The 16,723-nt window shown below is 38.9% G+C and overlaps 1 protein-coding gene across 2 annotated transcripts in view; it reads left to right on the top strand.

Moving 5' to 3' along the window:
* Positions 1–4,942: 4,942 nt before the first annotated feature.
* traf3ip3.S (TRAF3 interacting protein 2 S homeolog) overlaps positions 4,943–16,723 on the top strand; it is a 35,041-nt gene continuing 23,260 nt past the window's right edge. The window contains exons 1-3 of one of the 2 annotated variants that reach the window (XM_041583706.1): positions 4,943–5,117; positions 10,226–10,338; positions 15,874–16,289. In XM_041583706.1, coding sequence (XP_041439640.1) covers positions 15,951–16,289 — 339 coding nt within the window. In that variant the 5' untranslated portion in view covers positions 4,943–5,117; positions 10,226–10,338; positions 15,874–15,950. The remainder of the gene's footprint in view (positions 5,118–10,225; positions 10,339–15,873; positions 16,290–16,723) is intronic. The other variant, XM_018249145.2, reaches the window with a different exon arrangement.

Below are 16,723 nucleotides of genomic sequence, written 5' to 3'. Positions count from 1 at the left end.
ATGAGCCAATGACAGACGAAGGTGGGAATTTGATTAAAACAGGTGAAAAGGCACAGTATGCGCAGTTACACACCCCAAGCAAGGCTTTGTTTATGATGCGCTTGGAGTCAGTGGCATAACTAGATATTACTGGACCCCACAGCAAATTATTTTTCAGGCCCCCAAAATTTCTAAAGGTTGACCTGTTTTACCAATATTTATTTAACTTCTATATGAATTGGGGCCTCATGGGGCCCCTATACCTCCTGGGCCCCCCTGCAGCCGCAGGGTCTGCTTCTTCTGTATTTATGCCCCTGCTTGGAGTCATACCCCCAAAATGTAATTTATTTGCTGAGACACTAATCCAAACACTAATCTCCTCCCCCACATGGGTTCATGTAAAAGAGAGGCACATGCACACATTGCAAGACTTTCTGCACGAACGCACCAAGTGAAAGGAGAGCAAGTTCAAGCAGAACATGTAAAGCCATTAAATGACTTTTTAGGGACTGCGTAGGTAATGTATCCAAGTCGCATGTGAACACTTTTTTTGAGGGGATGTAATGCAACATTAAGACTTTATATTGTGCAGTGTCAGTGTGCAGAAGAGGTGGTGTGGGCCGGCAGAAAACACTGCTGGAAGCAAGTTGGAAAAGCGTCTGGACACTTCGTGGGGCAGTTTTGCTAAATGGGCTGCTGCAGTGCGTAATACAAGCAAAGTGCCATATTAAATATCTTACAAAACCAAGGTTTTCAGCTTAAGAAAATAATTCCAGGAGATACGTAACCGAGGGGCCAGTCCATCAGCTTTGTGCATTACCCATGCACAAAATGGGCTTGCTTAATATATATTTTGGATTATATATTTCTTTTAATTAACTGTAGTGAGGAATTTGCGGTTATACCAAACTATAGGGATCAAATTATGCCCATGGTGTAAGGGGCGGCTTTTGGCCATATGCACAACCTTGCAATTTGTATTGGAGAACTAGTTACCTTCTGCATAAGGCACATGTTAAAGGGGTGGTTCACCTTTAAATTAGCTTTTAGTATGTTATAGAATGGCTAATTCTGAGCAACTTTTCAATTGGCCTGCATTTTTTCTTTGTTATAGTTTTTGAATTATTTGCCACCTTCTTCTGACTTTCCAGCTTTTTCATGTAAAAAACAAATGCCCTGTAATGCCCTGTAATGCCCTGTTATTGCTACTTTTTATTACTCCTCTTTCTATTCAGATCCTCTTCTATTCATATTCCTGTCTCTATTTTGAAGGAATGCATAATTTGGACCCTAGCAACCAGATTGCTGGATGCCGAATAAAAATCGAAGTAACTCAGAAACCACAGATAATAAAAAATGAAAACCTATTGCAAATTATCTCAGAATATCACTCTCTGCGTCATATTAAAAGTTAATTCAAAGATGAACACCCCTTTAAGAACAATACTTATGTTCAGAAAGCCTCTTTGCAATCCACAAACTGTCTGTCAAACATGCAACTGGCACAATCAGAATCACTGGGCATGAGCACTACTTGAATGCTACTTGTGCCTGATATTAAAGGTAATCTAGGCCCAAACATAAAGCTGTCTCTTTGCACCTCCTGGTTATCAACAGAAGTTGATATAAAACATAATTATTGCACACATGCAGGAAATTTGCCAATGTGTATGCTAGTGCTCCCAGTTACCTGCCACATGATGTCACTGCCCCCAACCCAAAGGCCTGGATAATGCAGGTCAAAAGGTGGCAATCCTAGTTCCTGCCCCTGTGAAGATAAGTTAAAGGGCACCTGTTGGCTAAATATAGTATCCCCAACCAAAGGTTCGGGCTAATGGAGACCTCACTCTAGTTAGGGTTTTTTTTTAAATTGCCCCCCACCAGCACTAGGGATGTCATATCAGAATGCATGCGCAAATATGTTTCTGACTTTTTGCGCATACTGAGCAAGTTGCGCCATTCGCTCATTATGTACATACGTGTGCCCCAACATGGCTGCTCAAACCGGGAGCTCCCTCCCGGTGAAGGTGACCGAGTGCTGGCAGAGGGCAATTTTTAAAAAGAAAAACTACTATTACCCCTAAGTGTGGGCTCTAAACCACAAGAACACATGAAAATAAAAAGCTTTATCACATGAAAATAAGAACTTTTCTAAATATCAGTTAAAAACTAATTTTCTAAAAATAAAAGTTACCCTCTGCTATCACCAGTAACTATCATTGGAGGGGCCTTCCTCCTCAGTTCTGCTGCAATTTGGTCTCTGACAGCCCTGAAGGGGTGCAGGCCTGGGTAGTTATTCCACTGACAATCAGCAATACTACTATTTTCAGCAATATTACTGCCTAGATTTGAACTAATTTGTCTTCTAACATCTGAATCTGACTAATAGAAGATTGATGTGAGGTGTCACAGCCACTATTAAAATTTTGACTGAATAGACAAGCTTGTCATTGAAGAACATACATTTACTCTGAAGCCAAAAGCTAGCTGTCACTCATTTATTCTAACTTTCTGTTTAATTGTGCACTCGCTCACTTATATTTAATGATACCAAATATTAAATATTTTTGCATCCATTCCTTATTGGTGAAGTGGGATGCAACTGAGATGTCAATATTACAAGCAACTGACTGTACTATATTCTAGACCAGGGCTGTCCAACTGCCATCCCGCGACCCCCCTTGTGTGGCCCCACATGAAAGTCTGCATGCTGGGATTCCTTACCTTGTGTTACCTCTAGTATTCACTCCCCTAAAGCCCTGTACTGTTCACACCTCAGACCCAGACTGAAATTGCCCACATTGTTCACCTGTTCACACCAAACTGCTGGAGGGGCACCAGCATTGTGTCACTGTGTGTAGCACAGTATAAACTGTCCATCTTAGCATCCTGATAGGTTTCTCTGTCTCCTGCTTTATTCTGCCTTCCCTATGCGTGTGCCATATACTGCCTTCTCTATGCTCCCTGTGTGTGCCATACTCAGCCTGCCCTATGCTCCTTGTGTTTGCTATACTCTGCCAGCGCTATGCTCCCTGTGTGTACCATACTCTGCCTTCCCTATGCCACCCTATGTGTGCCATACTCTGCCTTCCCTATGCTCCCCTATGTGTGCCATACTCTGCCTTCACTATGCTCCCTGTGTGTGCCATGCTCGGCCTTCCCTATGCTGCCATTTGTGTCCCCTACGCTGTACCCTGTGGGATGTGAGCCTGGTAGGGGTTGTTAGCATTTGGAAATTGTTGTTAGGAGCTCTTAAGTTAATCATGTGTTGGGGGGTGCTGTGCTATCCACAGGAGAGGAGGCAGCATATGGATTTAAGGGTGATAAGTGATATCCCTGCAGTGAGCACCAACCATTTGTTTGTTTGGTGTGTGGGCATGTTAAAAGTTCTTGTCATAAAATGGGTGTGGTTTAAATGGGGGAATGGGCAACCCTGGCTTTCATTATCGGCCCTCCACCATGTAGGCCAGAAAAATTCCGGCCCTCTGTACCCTAAATGATGGACAGCACTATACTAGACTGTAATAGAAAATTGTTTATTTAAGTTGTACAGATCTCTCCTGTTCATATTATTCAGTTTTATGCAATATCTCCTCTTCAGTCTAGATTCTAAGATAATGGTGCACAGGGCAATTCTGCACATTTTGTTGAGCAAGTGTTTTCCAGTGGCAGGCAGTGGACAAAATGCTGGGAATTGCCCTCCCATTCATTCTTATTCGAATCGTCAGCAACTGCAGGTGCACACCTTAGGGTCAGTCAATTATTTCTTGAAAATACATTTACATTTATAATCACCTGACCTGAGGGTGCATACCATTGGTATTAATGGGGATTCTGAGCATTTTGTTGCCTGCCCAAGATACTGGAAACACTGGCAATAAAACAGTTGAATTCAGCCTAAGGCTGGCCATAGACATGCAGATCTTTGCCTCATATCCAACGATTGTATGTAGCAATCTTCCGACCTGCAACTAACCATTCGATTAAATGAAGTAGTAAAAGAACAAATCAGACAATTTTCTGGGCACGACAGCAATCGTACGAAATAGCAGTTACAGTCAATTATTCATATTGTCAGATAGGTAAGGTAATACATGCAGAGATATTACCGTTAGCCATCAGAAATCATCTAACCTGTTCGATTGTCTAAATGACCGATCACCATGACACGAAAAATTTCTGGACCCTCCCCACACGGTCCAAAAAGTGTACGAAACTAATTTTCATCTGACATTACCTTTGCGTCTATGGCCAGTTTAAGTCTTATCAGTGCTTTTATTTACATTTTTTTGGCTTTTACTGTACTGTTTTTTTAAAACGAAAAAAATGTAGGTAACATGTGTCTTAAAATTATTATCCTGTCAAGGTATGTAAATTGTCACACCTTAGCTCCTTGATGTGAGCTTTTCTCCTTTGAATGATAATTACTTTGAAAATTATGTATAGATAAACATCATTTATAAAAAAAAGGAGTCATTTACTAGGAATGCAGTTTGAACTTTTGCATTTTGTGCTCCAAAACAGCACAGCCATCCCCATGAATAGAGCCCTGGCTGTGCTAATTCTGTATTTATGAGGGGGAGTCACAGAGAGCTCCCCCTTCATACATGTAAATTTGGTTGGTGGGAATTGACTATGCCACTGGGGGCTCTCTAATTCCTGTCTGCCTTATGGCAGATGGAATATTCAGGATTTTGCACCATGCAAAGGATTATGCTTTCTAGCACAGGGTGCTCTTGCTGTTCAGCCTTTGGTCATGTGTAAGGTTAGAAACAAAATATCTATTTAAATATCATTCCAGTAAATATTTCTCAAAAACATACATTTACAAAAGTAAGAGGGCATCAGTACATTTTGCATTCTCGGTTGCATTGTTTTTGCCTGAAGGGTTAAACCCACTAAAACATGCCACTGTCCCTGTATCAGACGACTCAGAGAGGCACAGAACAAGTGTGAGGAGGCGGAAAGGCTGAGTACTGTGGCTTTCTTCATTTCCTGTTTTAAAAAAGGGTAAAAAAAAAACGCACACGACAAAGTAACGAGGGATGTTAAAATGTGTCACCACTAAATTCCTTCATGCAGAGCTGTACAAGAAACCTGTTGGAAACATGCTTTTAACTCAAACTTGAATTTTTCAGGTAAATGAAATTTGAACATTACAGGTAACAACACAGCTGTCTATGGAAAGTATTTCACCTCTGAAATATATATATTTGTATTGTGATGTACAGTGGCTAATTTAAGGCTTGTAGCTCTGAATCTGGTTTGACCAGTAGTACTTGTACTAATTTATGTTGTGTTGTAAAAAGTGAGGTAGCAGGTGAACTAGCCACTAGGGCAATCGAGTCAAACCGCCATTTCCGGTTTCTTTAAAGGAAAATATATCTTGTGAACAGAAAAGATACAGAGGATTTTTTTTCTTAAAATGAAACATTCAATTTCATTTGTTATTATTATACATTTATTATAGTGCTTATATTTAGTACAGATTTTAATAGAGCTGCATACAAATTGTCTAAATTGTTCCTGTTTCATGGAACTTACAATCTAACTTCAGAAGCAAAGACAGAAGCAAATAAGCAACGTTTTCATTCATGTAGTATTGATTTTTGTACCAATGCAAGTTTACATATTAGTATGAGCCATGCAATTCTTGGTGTGAGTGTTGTTCTTAATCAAAGCAATAAAACTGCACCACTTCAACACCATCTGCTTTGGGAACCTGGGTAGCTCTATGGTAGCACCTGCTCATATGTAGCAATTCAGATGTCCAAAGAAGAAATGTTTAGAGGCTAGAAACTTGGTGCTTATACATCTCATTGACTTGGTGCTCATAATTTTGCACCCACACCCCCTAATCACCATGCCCATTTTACAAAATTTGCCGGGTTATGAGAGTTTGAGCACATTTATGTAGTTTTTATGTTTTATTACAATTTTACTCATGAAGGTGAACGGCCCTTTAAACTGTGAGTCTAATCTCTGCCAAGGTATCTGTATCTTAATTATTTATTCTGGGCTCTCTGCCAAGAGCCAATTAAGTTAGAAACATTGTATCTTTTTTGGCAGTTCAGTGCAGGGAAATAGGGATTTTCCAGTACAAATGCATGACTGGAGGTTGAGCTGTCAAAAGAGGGGCTGTCCCACTCAAAACAGGACAGTAAAAAAAACTCATATTTTTTACTTTGTTAGTAATTAGGGATATTTGAGGTGTAAGCTTGTATATACATTCTGTAACATGTCTAGGAATTAGGTCTGTATATGACTACTGTAACAAAGTCTCACCCTGGTAGTCTAGTGGGGGGACGGCAGGGACGCCTGCCGCCCCCTCGGCGGGGACGCCCGCCGCTCCTCTTCTTGCGCCGGCTCTTCCTTAGTGCGCGCGTGCATCCACACTTCCGGGTTTAAAGGTGCATGCACGCTGGCGTAATGACGTCAGCGCGCAATGGCGCCAAATTTAAAAGTATTAAAGGGGCATTCTCACTGTTTGTCATTGCCCGTGATAGGATTGAATTTCCTGGTGCTCCTGAGCCTTGTGCTAATCTGTCTGTTATCTTCTGAACCTGTTTTGGCCCCGGCCTGGCTATTTTGACTATTCTTACTTCTGGATCCTGACCTTTGCCTGCTTTCAACAATGCTTCTGTTTAACCACTTGTTTGATCCCCGGTTTTGACCCTTTGCCTGTTTGACGATCCTTGCTATCCGCCTGACTACGATTCTGCCTAATCCTTTGTACCGTGACCTTCGACCCAAAAAGACTCTGCTAACAGCCGTGCCCCTTTGCTAGCCAGAACATCTCGCCTTGTAACCCTCGTTAAGTCCAGGTGGCACCCAAGTAAGCTGAGGGCTCCTCCCGAAGCCCAACGGTGGTCACACTACTGGTGTAGCCGAGCCAAGACCAGGGTACTTGGCACTTGTTCTGGTATTGGGTGCCGGCCGTGACAACTACAGCCTTTCAAGAACATGCACAGATATGTTTATCTGACATTTTGCAGACCTCCCCCCTGCACAGCAGGACAGAGTTACATGTTATAAAGGAATATAAGAGAGGTAAGCAGGTTTAGAACCCTGTATTAAATATGTGATAAAACCATAACAGCTTTGCAGAGGATAAGAAGTGCCTCAATTTTTCGCTCTACCTGTAGATGGAAGATACTTGGCCCCAAAAAGGATTTAATTTTTCATGTGTGAGATCTTCCATACTGTACTTTAAATCCACTCTTTTACCTTCTGAACTAGCGTACACATGGGCATCCAAAAATAGGGGCAAGGGGGTTGCACTTGCCCCTCCCCGGTGTTGTACTTAAAATAAATGACATTCTCTTGATATATATATATATATATATATATATATATATATATATATATATATATAGTGAATAAAGTACCCCCTCTTGTAAATTATAAGGATATTATAAGTTACTGAGGAGTTTCATGAACATATAAAAACATATATTTTTATACAGGTCATGGAACTCTGAGGTAACTTCTAATAGCCTCGTATTTTGCAACAGGGGGTATATTATTTAATATAATACACAAGTTTCAGTGAGTCATGCGACAGAAATGACATCACTACTCATCGTTTATAACTGACATCAGTACTCATAAGGATATCATTTACAAGATATTCATGGCCTTTGTGTATTATCTATCTATCTATCTATCTATCTATCTATCTATCTATCTATCTATATAGTAAGTAGCTGCACTCCAATCTTTAATTAATGCGTGTGCAGGGTCAAATGTATTGCATATAAATTTGTTGAAAAGACTTGCACTCCAGTATTGTAATCACTTCAAACTTCAAATTCCAAAAAAAAGGCCCAAACTTCGGCTATATATATGCAATAAAAGCAATTTGAAGTGATTACAATACTGGAGTGCGGGTCTTTTCAATATATATATATATATATATATATATATATATATATATATATATATATATATATATATATATATATATATAATTTTATTTTGTTCTTTGTTATATGACCACATTTCTTAAGATTTCAATAAAGAGTTGCCCCAAGTTTAAGCAAGGCTTAAATCCTGGGTTTAGCACCCCTTCAAAAATGTACCAGCCCAAAGCTATTCAGCTAAGTTTGCTACCTAGTCTCATGCAGTTTTGTCTTAGCTCCGCCCCTTTCCTCAGTAAACTTCCTGCTCCTCCTCTGTGTGAGGAAGAAGAAAATCAGAGCAGGTGGGCATCTGACAAAGTGTGTGTTTTGTGTGTGTGATAGAGAGTATAAATGAACTTGTGTATAACTAGCTGTGTAAATACTTATTTTCACATTATTTAATCTTATAGGTGGAAGTTGGGTGTTAGTTTGCCTACAACCATTTTCCAGGGCATTAGCCACAAAGCAGATTGACCCTTTCACTTCCTTGTATCACTGTGTCAATGAATGTTTTAACTCTATTCAGTTCTCATATCTATATTGATATTTTCACTCTCCACAATCATTTCTCAGTTTCTAATACTCCTATGCCTTCTCACTGTTCTTTAAATTTGTATAGCTATAAATATCTATAATATTTCCTAGTTTTATAATATTAATAAATCTATATATTTGAACCTCAGCCCCTCTCGCTCCTGTCCTTCTTTTACTTCTTTGTTTCTGCTTTAAGCCCACCTTTGCCTACTCTTCCCCACAATGTAAGTACTGTACTATCATGCCTTCTATTTGGATGACTCTTATCTTTTAACCCTTGGACTTCTAAACCACCACACCACTCTGGTAATAATGCAGTTTTCCCCTAGCTAACAGAATGCTTAAACATAAATTCTACACTCTTGTCATTATGTTAACCCCCTTTGCCTACCACCTAAAAAGTAGGTTGTTGGAAACCAAAGTAAAGGACGCAAAGTAAAGTTGATTAATAATCAGTTTGTACACTGTCAGTCCACATGAACATTTTTATTTCTCTTGAATGTAAGGCACTGCTTTAGTTATGCACAGATTAGCAAGATGCTATTTTATCTGATGGACTGACTTGCCTTGCTAAAAGTACATGCCAAAGGTATTGCCTAATAAAGATGGCTGCATTAGCGCAGAATAATGTGTGTGTAGGTATAATGCTGGCTAGCTTTGTGAAAACAAAAAGTCAAAATGTTAATCCAGAGAGAAGACACTCTTAGCCCTTACTAGGCTGGGGTTTTAAAAAAAATAAAATACTCTTTAAATTATTGACAGTTATGAAAGAATTCAAAATATCCTTGTAAATTGTGTGTTGTTTGGTCTCTTATACAAATCCTGTGAAAGGGGTTATTCAGCTTTAGTTAATTTTTAGTGTGATGTAGTGAGTCTGCAGTTTCAGCAAGCTGGTTGCTAGTTAACCTAGCAACCATGCATTGATTTGTATAAGAAACTGAATAGGAGAGGCCTGAATAGAAAGATAAGTAATAAAAAGTAGCAATAACAATACATCTGTAGCCTTGCAGGCCATTTGTTTTTAGATGGGGTCAGTGACCCCCTATATGTAGGCTGGAAAATGTCAGAAGAACAAAGCAAATAAATAAAAAACTATAAAAAATAAATATTGAACCCTCAATATTCGACTGTCGAATGTAAATCCTTCGACATCAAAGTCGAAGGATTTAGCGCAAATAGTTTGATCGAACAAAAAATCGTTCGAATCGTTCCGTACGAAGGATTTGAATCCATCGATCTAACGATTTTTCTTCGACCAAAAAATACTTAGAAGGCCTATGGGGACCTTCCCCATAGGCTAACATTGACTTCGGTAGGTTTTAGGTGGCGAACTAGGGGTCAAAGTTTTTTTTAAAGAGACAGTACTTCGACTATCGAATGGTCGAATAGTCAAACGATTTTTAGTTCGAATCGTTTGATTCGAAGTCGAAGTAGCCCATTCGATGGTCGAAGTATCCAAAAAAATCATTAGAAATTCAAAGTTTTTTTTATTCTATTCCTTCACTCGAGCTAAATTAATGGGCCCCTAAATGTACTAAAAGATGAACCACCCCTTTAAGCTGACCATATACTGCAATATCCTCTCGCTTTGAGAGGTCACTAAATGAGCATATCTAAGCCTGATTAGGCCACCCACATGCTGGGCCAAATTGGAATGATCACCCATGCATGTACAGCTGTAATTATTCAGCAGTGCAGAAAGGAGTTAAAGTGATATATCTGTCTTTCCAGCTCTCATGTATTTTAATTTGAATTACTGTCATTTAGCATAATGCTTTCAAATGTGCCAACTCATGTTAATAACTATTTAGATTCCTTTGAGGTCTGCAGGGAACAGATAAGGAGACTCTTGGAGACCTTTAAAGTTATCTTTGGAACCCATGCCACTTCTTCATCATCTCTCATTTGTCTTTCTGCCTGAGTGGTGAGTATTTCATGTTATTTGTAAACTTTCACTTAAATAACAGGTTTAAGCGTTTCTTGTAAACAGTGTTTATTCAGTAATCAACTGTTTCCAAAAATTTTGGATTAAGGCATTTAAGGGTATTGCAACTCGGCAGGGAATTTCAAAGGCTTCTTATTTTAAAGAACTGTAATTGTTTTTCAGTTAACTGTTATAATATGTTGCCTACTCATTGTCATACCCAGCCAGTTTGCATGCAAATTGTTGAGCTTGAACAGTTTTGCCTCATACCGATGGCAATATTGAACTTTGTAGAAGAGTTGAAACATCCTGTTTTTGGTTTGCTGTGAAACAATATATGTGCTGATGCATGTACAGGTATGGGATCCGTTATCTGGAAACCCTTTATCCAGAAAGCTCAGAATTAGGGAAAAACCATCTCCCATAGACTCCATTGTAATCAAATAATCCATATTTGTTAATTTTTCAATGTAGTAATAAAACAATACCTTGTACTTGATTTGAACTAAGATATAATTAATCCTTATTGGAAGCAAAACCAGCCTACTGGGTTTATTTAATGTTTACACAATTTTCTTTAGGTAGGAAGATCCAAATTATGGAAAGATCCAGAAATACCTAGGTCCCGAGCATTCTGGATAATGGATCCCATACCTGTACTCGTTTTCTTTTTTGACCTTTTATTAATGGTGCAATTACCATAGTGTGAACACTTGCTTAAAGGCCCCATATGTAAAGCTATGATTATACTGGTACTGTTTGGTCATCAGTGTTTTGGTTTATTTAGCTTCCATATAGACAAGCAACCATTTAATGTTCTCTGGCAACCTTGTTAAAACCTGTGGACTAGTAACTAGATGTGCTTGAAAAATATATGGAGACTAGATGATACTTTTAACAATGGCCTCTTGCTCAGCATCCCTTCAATTTGTACTCCTACATTATCTGACTTTCACATGACACACCTTTAGCAATATTTTTCTCTCTTCCCAAAAGTACCCTAATTCTGCTCAGCTGCTGAATTAATCTCAACAGGTACCATGTAAAGTGTGTGTGTTAGTCTGTATAAAGTACCTAGCACATTTATCATACTTTTAATTAGGAGTGAAGAAATTGAGTAGAAACAATTAGTTGTGGTTGTCTGCACATACTGCATTATACTGTGGCCATGAAAAACATTAAATAAAAGCAGTGTATGCCTATTCAATTGGCTTATATCAATCAACAGTCTGCCCAGAAGTAACAAGTGTGTTGTTTAGGTGCTCAAATACCAGAGAGGAGATATTAGGTGAAGGTGGAGGTCTCCTAAGAGTAAAGTATCATAGACCTGTATGGCAGAATATCAATAGGTTGCAGTGGCTTTACCAACTACAAATTTAATTTTCCTTCCTCTCATGTGTAAGTCAATGGATACATTTAATACTATTTTAAGCATCATAGCTGCTGAGATGTTTAGGCTTAATTCTATGCCTCCTAGCCTGAATTTATGTATATGATGCAGTACATTACATTTATTAAAATAGTTTACAACAAACAATATTTTAAGGAAAATAAATCTGAGAATCCATATTCTCTTTTTCAACAATTAAATTATATAAAATAAACTGAATTGTATGTATGTATGTATGTATATTTTTATTTGTAAAGCGCTCCTTGAGGGCAAAGCACTGTACAACAAAACAATAAATTAGTAGTAACAAACAAGGGGTCATTGGAATAAAAAGTAACAAAGTGCATTATTAGAATACAATTCACAAAAATATAAAATATAATTACAATTGTATTTCTTTATCCGTATGGTTACTAAATTCTTATTGATGACTGGGTTCTGAAGAATTACATACAAACCCATACCACGAAGGAACACTTGAATTACAGTCAGCCTGGACCTGGCAGTAATCCAGGCTTCCAGGCAACTGTCTTGCAACAAATGAATCAGACGATAATGCTGTTATTGATGCCTTAAGACATTGGTGACACCATTTAAACACACAGGGTGGAAAACATGCTAGACTTCACAAAACAGACGCTGCATTGCATCATATTCATGTTATGGGAGACAGGATTTGGCCAGCAATTTCGCTGAAATTCTGAAAAATAATACTGCAAGTACAAGTGCAAGAATGTGAACACACTTTTCCAGATCGGCTGTTTACCACATTAACATGAAAAATTGGATTTTCAGTCAACATCCCCAACAAGCTGGGTCAGAGCAGAAAGAAACTGGAGATGAAGCAGAAAAGCCAGGCCACAATCAAAATGGAGTAATCAAATATGGAGAAATCAAAGCAATAAAAATCATATAGTACTTGGTTTTGTGAAACTGAACAAAAATGCAATATCTCTGTAGGATCTAACCAGATGAGAGCTGGTTTTCAAAAGATTTTAAGGCACAGTAACAGAAAGTGAGAATGTTTCTGCAACCATTTTTATTGTACGCCTTGCCAGTAAAAATTATTGTATTGTGACTCCATTGTTTCACTTGATCTAAATGGACTTTCAATACAGTATGTGTCTAATACCCGTATAGAGGATGCCAAAATAGGGTTATTAGACACTACACACACTGTGACCACTCACTTTGCCCACGTGACTTGTTTGCAGTTCATAGTGAATCACAACAGCAACCTGATTGTGACATCACTTTCAGTCATGTGTACCTGAATTGAACATGCTACCTTGGAAGGTACCCAGAAAGGCTTAACATGGCGGGACTTATGCACCAAGAAATGAACAGAGAAATTGTGTCTTCATGTTTCAATTTTAGAAATCTAGGTGGCAACAGCATATAGCCCAGATAATGGTATACAGTCACTTTATTATCAGGTGCTTGTTACTGACCCTTTACATAATGACAAACCTGGGGAAAAAATCTTGTCTTTTTTCAAAAATTTTCAGTTTATGAAAAAAAAGCTAAACAAATTCAGCAAAATCTCCCGTTCAATTCGAAAAAATTTAGCAAAAATGTAACTTTCCCCCCCGGGGGATACAGATCACTTTTAATTGAAATTAGTGAGAAGTATTGTGGCTTGTATTGTGCACATTGTTGCAGGCATCTTGACTACAGATACAAGTAATGATGATCAAAACACTCGGACGCGAAAAAAGAAGAGGATACTGCTCATGGTGAGGGGTTGACATCAGCCTGCAGATTGTATCAAACTGATTTTGGCCTGTGTGGCCCTAGCCTTATGCAGAAGTCCATTGTTTCTTTTGCAATCTAATTAGCTACGTCAGAAGAACCAGGAAGTTAGAAATATGGAATAGTTTTTTGTTTAACTTGTTTAGCTCTAGATATAAAAAAAACATAGATTTAAGAATTAATTTCTTATTTTTAAATAATCTTATGCTAAAGGAATATATTGCTGCTTTATTATCTGCCATAAACCTAAAACTTGATATAAAATAAATTTAGGGGCAAATTTAAACCCATCCCCTAAGCTAGTGTAGGGGACTGGTAAATTAGTTAACCAGTATTATTTAGCAGGCAGTTCCCTAGTGTTATAGCCACCGAACTGGGTCCTAAAATACAGTTAGGAGGGGGAACTGTTTCCTATTATGCCCCTTGTTGTTTCTCACAGTGACCAGTAGATGGCATTGTGGCAAAGTATAAAAGCCTTTGAAGCCATATTTTCAGTGTCCATCTTGTGCTGGCTCTAGCCTGAGCAGGCAGGCAGAGCTCGAGTGGAACCTAGACAGGTCAAGTCTAGTAAGGATAAGCTACTCACCTTCATAGGTCACTCTAGGAGTGCCAGATAGACAGGATATTTAGCTGAGCAGCTTGAGGCTCCTCCGAGGATTGTGAGTGGGATTAAGATCCCGGGTACTTATTGCCCAGAAGTAGGGACTAAGTGTACAAACCTAGGAATGATAGTTTCTCCTCAGGTTCCACTTAGGGAAAAAGCCGAAAGCTGGGTGTACCTCCTCAAGGCTGCATACATTGTCCTCGTTCACGAGGGGACTTATATTGACCAAAGGTTCTGTGAGTATTGCCTATCCACTGTATGATCCTGCATGCTATCCTGTATGTACACTCCACTGAGGATTGTATGTTCAATAAATCTGTTCAATGGTTAAGTTATAAGAACCACTGGCGCCCAATTATTTGCACCCTTAATACAGTTACAGTTGCACTACACCCTGCCTCCACACTGTTGCAAGGGCTTATTCCCTAAGATTTTAAGGTCTCATCCGGAGCACAATATTGGGAGTGGAGCTCATAGTCAGAGAAAGGTGCACTCATTTTACTATAGCGCTACACTAGTATAGCAGATTTTAGATGTCAAAGCCAAGTTTAGATGTCTTATCCAAGAACCCATTATCCAGAAAGCATCGAACAACAGGATGGCTAGTTCCCATAGGGTCAATTTTCAGCAAATAATTCCAATTCCTTTTCCTTTTAAAACATTACTTTGTACTTGATCCTAACTAAGCTTAAAGGAGAAGGAAAGCTACTGAGGCATTCTATTGCCAATAGATTAGCTGCAATACTGCAAGCTAGAATGCTATATTTATTTTGTATAATGTTTTACCATTACCTGAGTGAAAAGCTCTAGAAGCTCTCTGTTTGTTTAGGATAGCAGCTGCAGTATTAGCTTGGTGTGACATCACTTCCTGCCTGAGTCTCTCCCTGATCACTTATAGGTCTGGGCTCAGATTATAGCAGAGAAGGGGGGGAGGAGCAAACTGAGCATGCTCACGCCCGAGGCAAGGAGGTTTAAGATGAAAACAGTCTGATACAGAAGCCCATGTGTACACAATAGAAGGAAAGAAATGCAGTGTTTCTTTTGATAGAGGACTCAGAGCAGCACTACTGGTATATTTAGGAGGACCTTTCTGATTAGCTTACTTAGTTTTAACCTTTCCTTCTCCTTTAAGGAATCCTTATTGGTGGCAAAACAATCCCTTATCAGTAAAACCCCAAGTACTAAGCATTCTGGATTTCAGCTCCTGTACCATGTACTGGATTGAAATTAAGTTAACATGAATCCATGACAACCCTTTTTTCATCATTTATATGGTTGTATTCAGGTAGCTTATAGCTTCATTCCTAAGGGTGAGGGCAGATGGTAAGATATGTCACCCACAGCAATGCAGATTTAATGGCGGGTGACAAATCTTACCGTGTCATCACCCTAAGAATGCAAAACTAAAAAGTTGTCAGCACTTACCTCATCTGTAGTAATAATTACCCTAGGCTGTACTCCGGATCCACCCCAGCCCCATCCCTGATGCAACCTGATCCACCGAGCCCTGTCCCTAGGTCCCCATGAAATTAAGGGACTTGAGCGACTGCATGGATTTCCCTTTTAAATCGGCCACTGACTAAAATATTTCACATTTTTAGTGACTGCATATGTTGTGTACTTTCTATTGCATACTGTAATTCCAATGATTGTGGGACATTACATAATACCCAAAAAGAGTGAATTATTTGTGGGATGCAGCACTTTCACATCCTGCATATGGAACTTTTTTATTTAGAGCAGGTTCTCAAAAGATACTTCTTTTATGAATTGTTCTCCATCTTTTTAGTAAGGACATATAAGAAGATCGATGCTTACTGTGCGAATGGTATAAGACTATACTAATGATCTGTAAAGGTGGTACCCATGGTCATGGAGACTTCAAAATCCACTACATCTCAAAAACAGGAAAGGTTTGAGGACAAACTAGAGAGGAGGCTGGAATGTCATGAAATCCTGCGAAGTCGATACAACGTCACTTCCTGTCGGCAGGATATTTCCAGCTGGGGAAGAGACCAAGAAAACCAGGGACAGTCTCCACGTCAGCAGGAGTTCTTTAAGAGAAGACATCTGTGGGCCGAGGGTTTGGAAAGCAGGCGAATGTGGTCTCCCCCGAAGTTCCAAAAATATATTAAATATTCTTCATTGAAGCAAAGTATACATTTACAGTCCATAACTACTGATAATGGCATATCAGCAAATAAGGTAAATGTTAATGATATTTGAGTCATTATGATTTATCTAGTTTTTTATACAATTACTTACAATTACTTGAAAAACTTAATTGGTTCAGTTTCTTGGTCCTTAAGCAGAAAAATTAACAATACAAAAAATGCAGCCAAGAAATTCTACCTCAGGGTAAGCGATTGATGCAATCACCTTCAATTCAGAGGAGCCCTACCTGACCCCACTGTTTGAAACTGTCTTTCTTCTCATTTGGAGAGGACTAGAAGTAAATGCATTCTACTGAGGAACACACAGCAATCTGTAATACTTTTTGTGAAAGTTGTGCAGCATGGACTTTGAGAGAAGGAAAGTTTGTACTGCAGTAGTATTCTTGTGCAAGGGTGGATGAGGCTTTGTTTGAATCCATTTTCTGGAGGGATATTACTGGCATGTATGGGGTCAGTGCAGTGCTC

Source organism: Xenopus laevis, chromosome 2S (assembly GCF_017654675.1).
Source record: "Xenopus laevis strain J_2021 chromosome 2S, Xenopus_laevis_v10.1, whole genome shotgun sequence".
NCBI classification, from domain to species: Eukaryota; Metazoa; Chordata; class Amphibia; order Anura; family Pipidae; genus Xenopus; species Xenopus laevis.
This window is presented reverse-complemented; position numbering and strand designations above follow the sequence as displayed.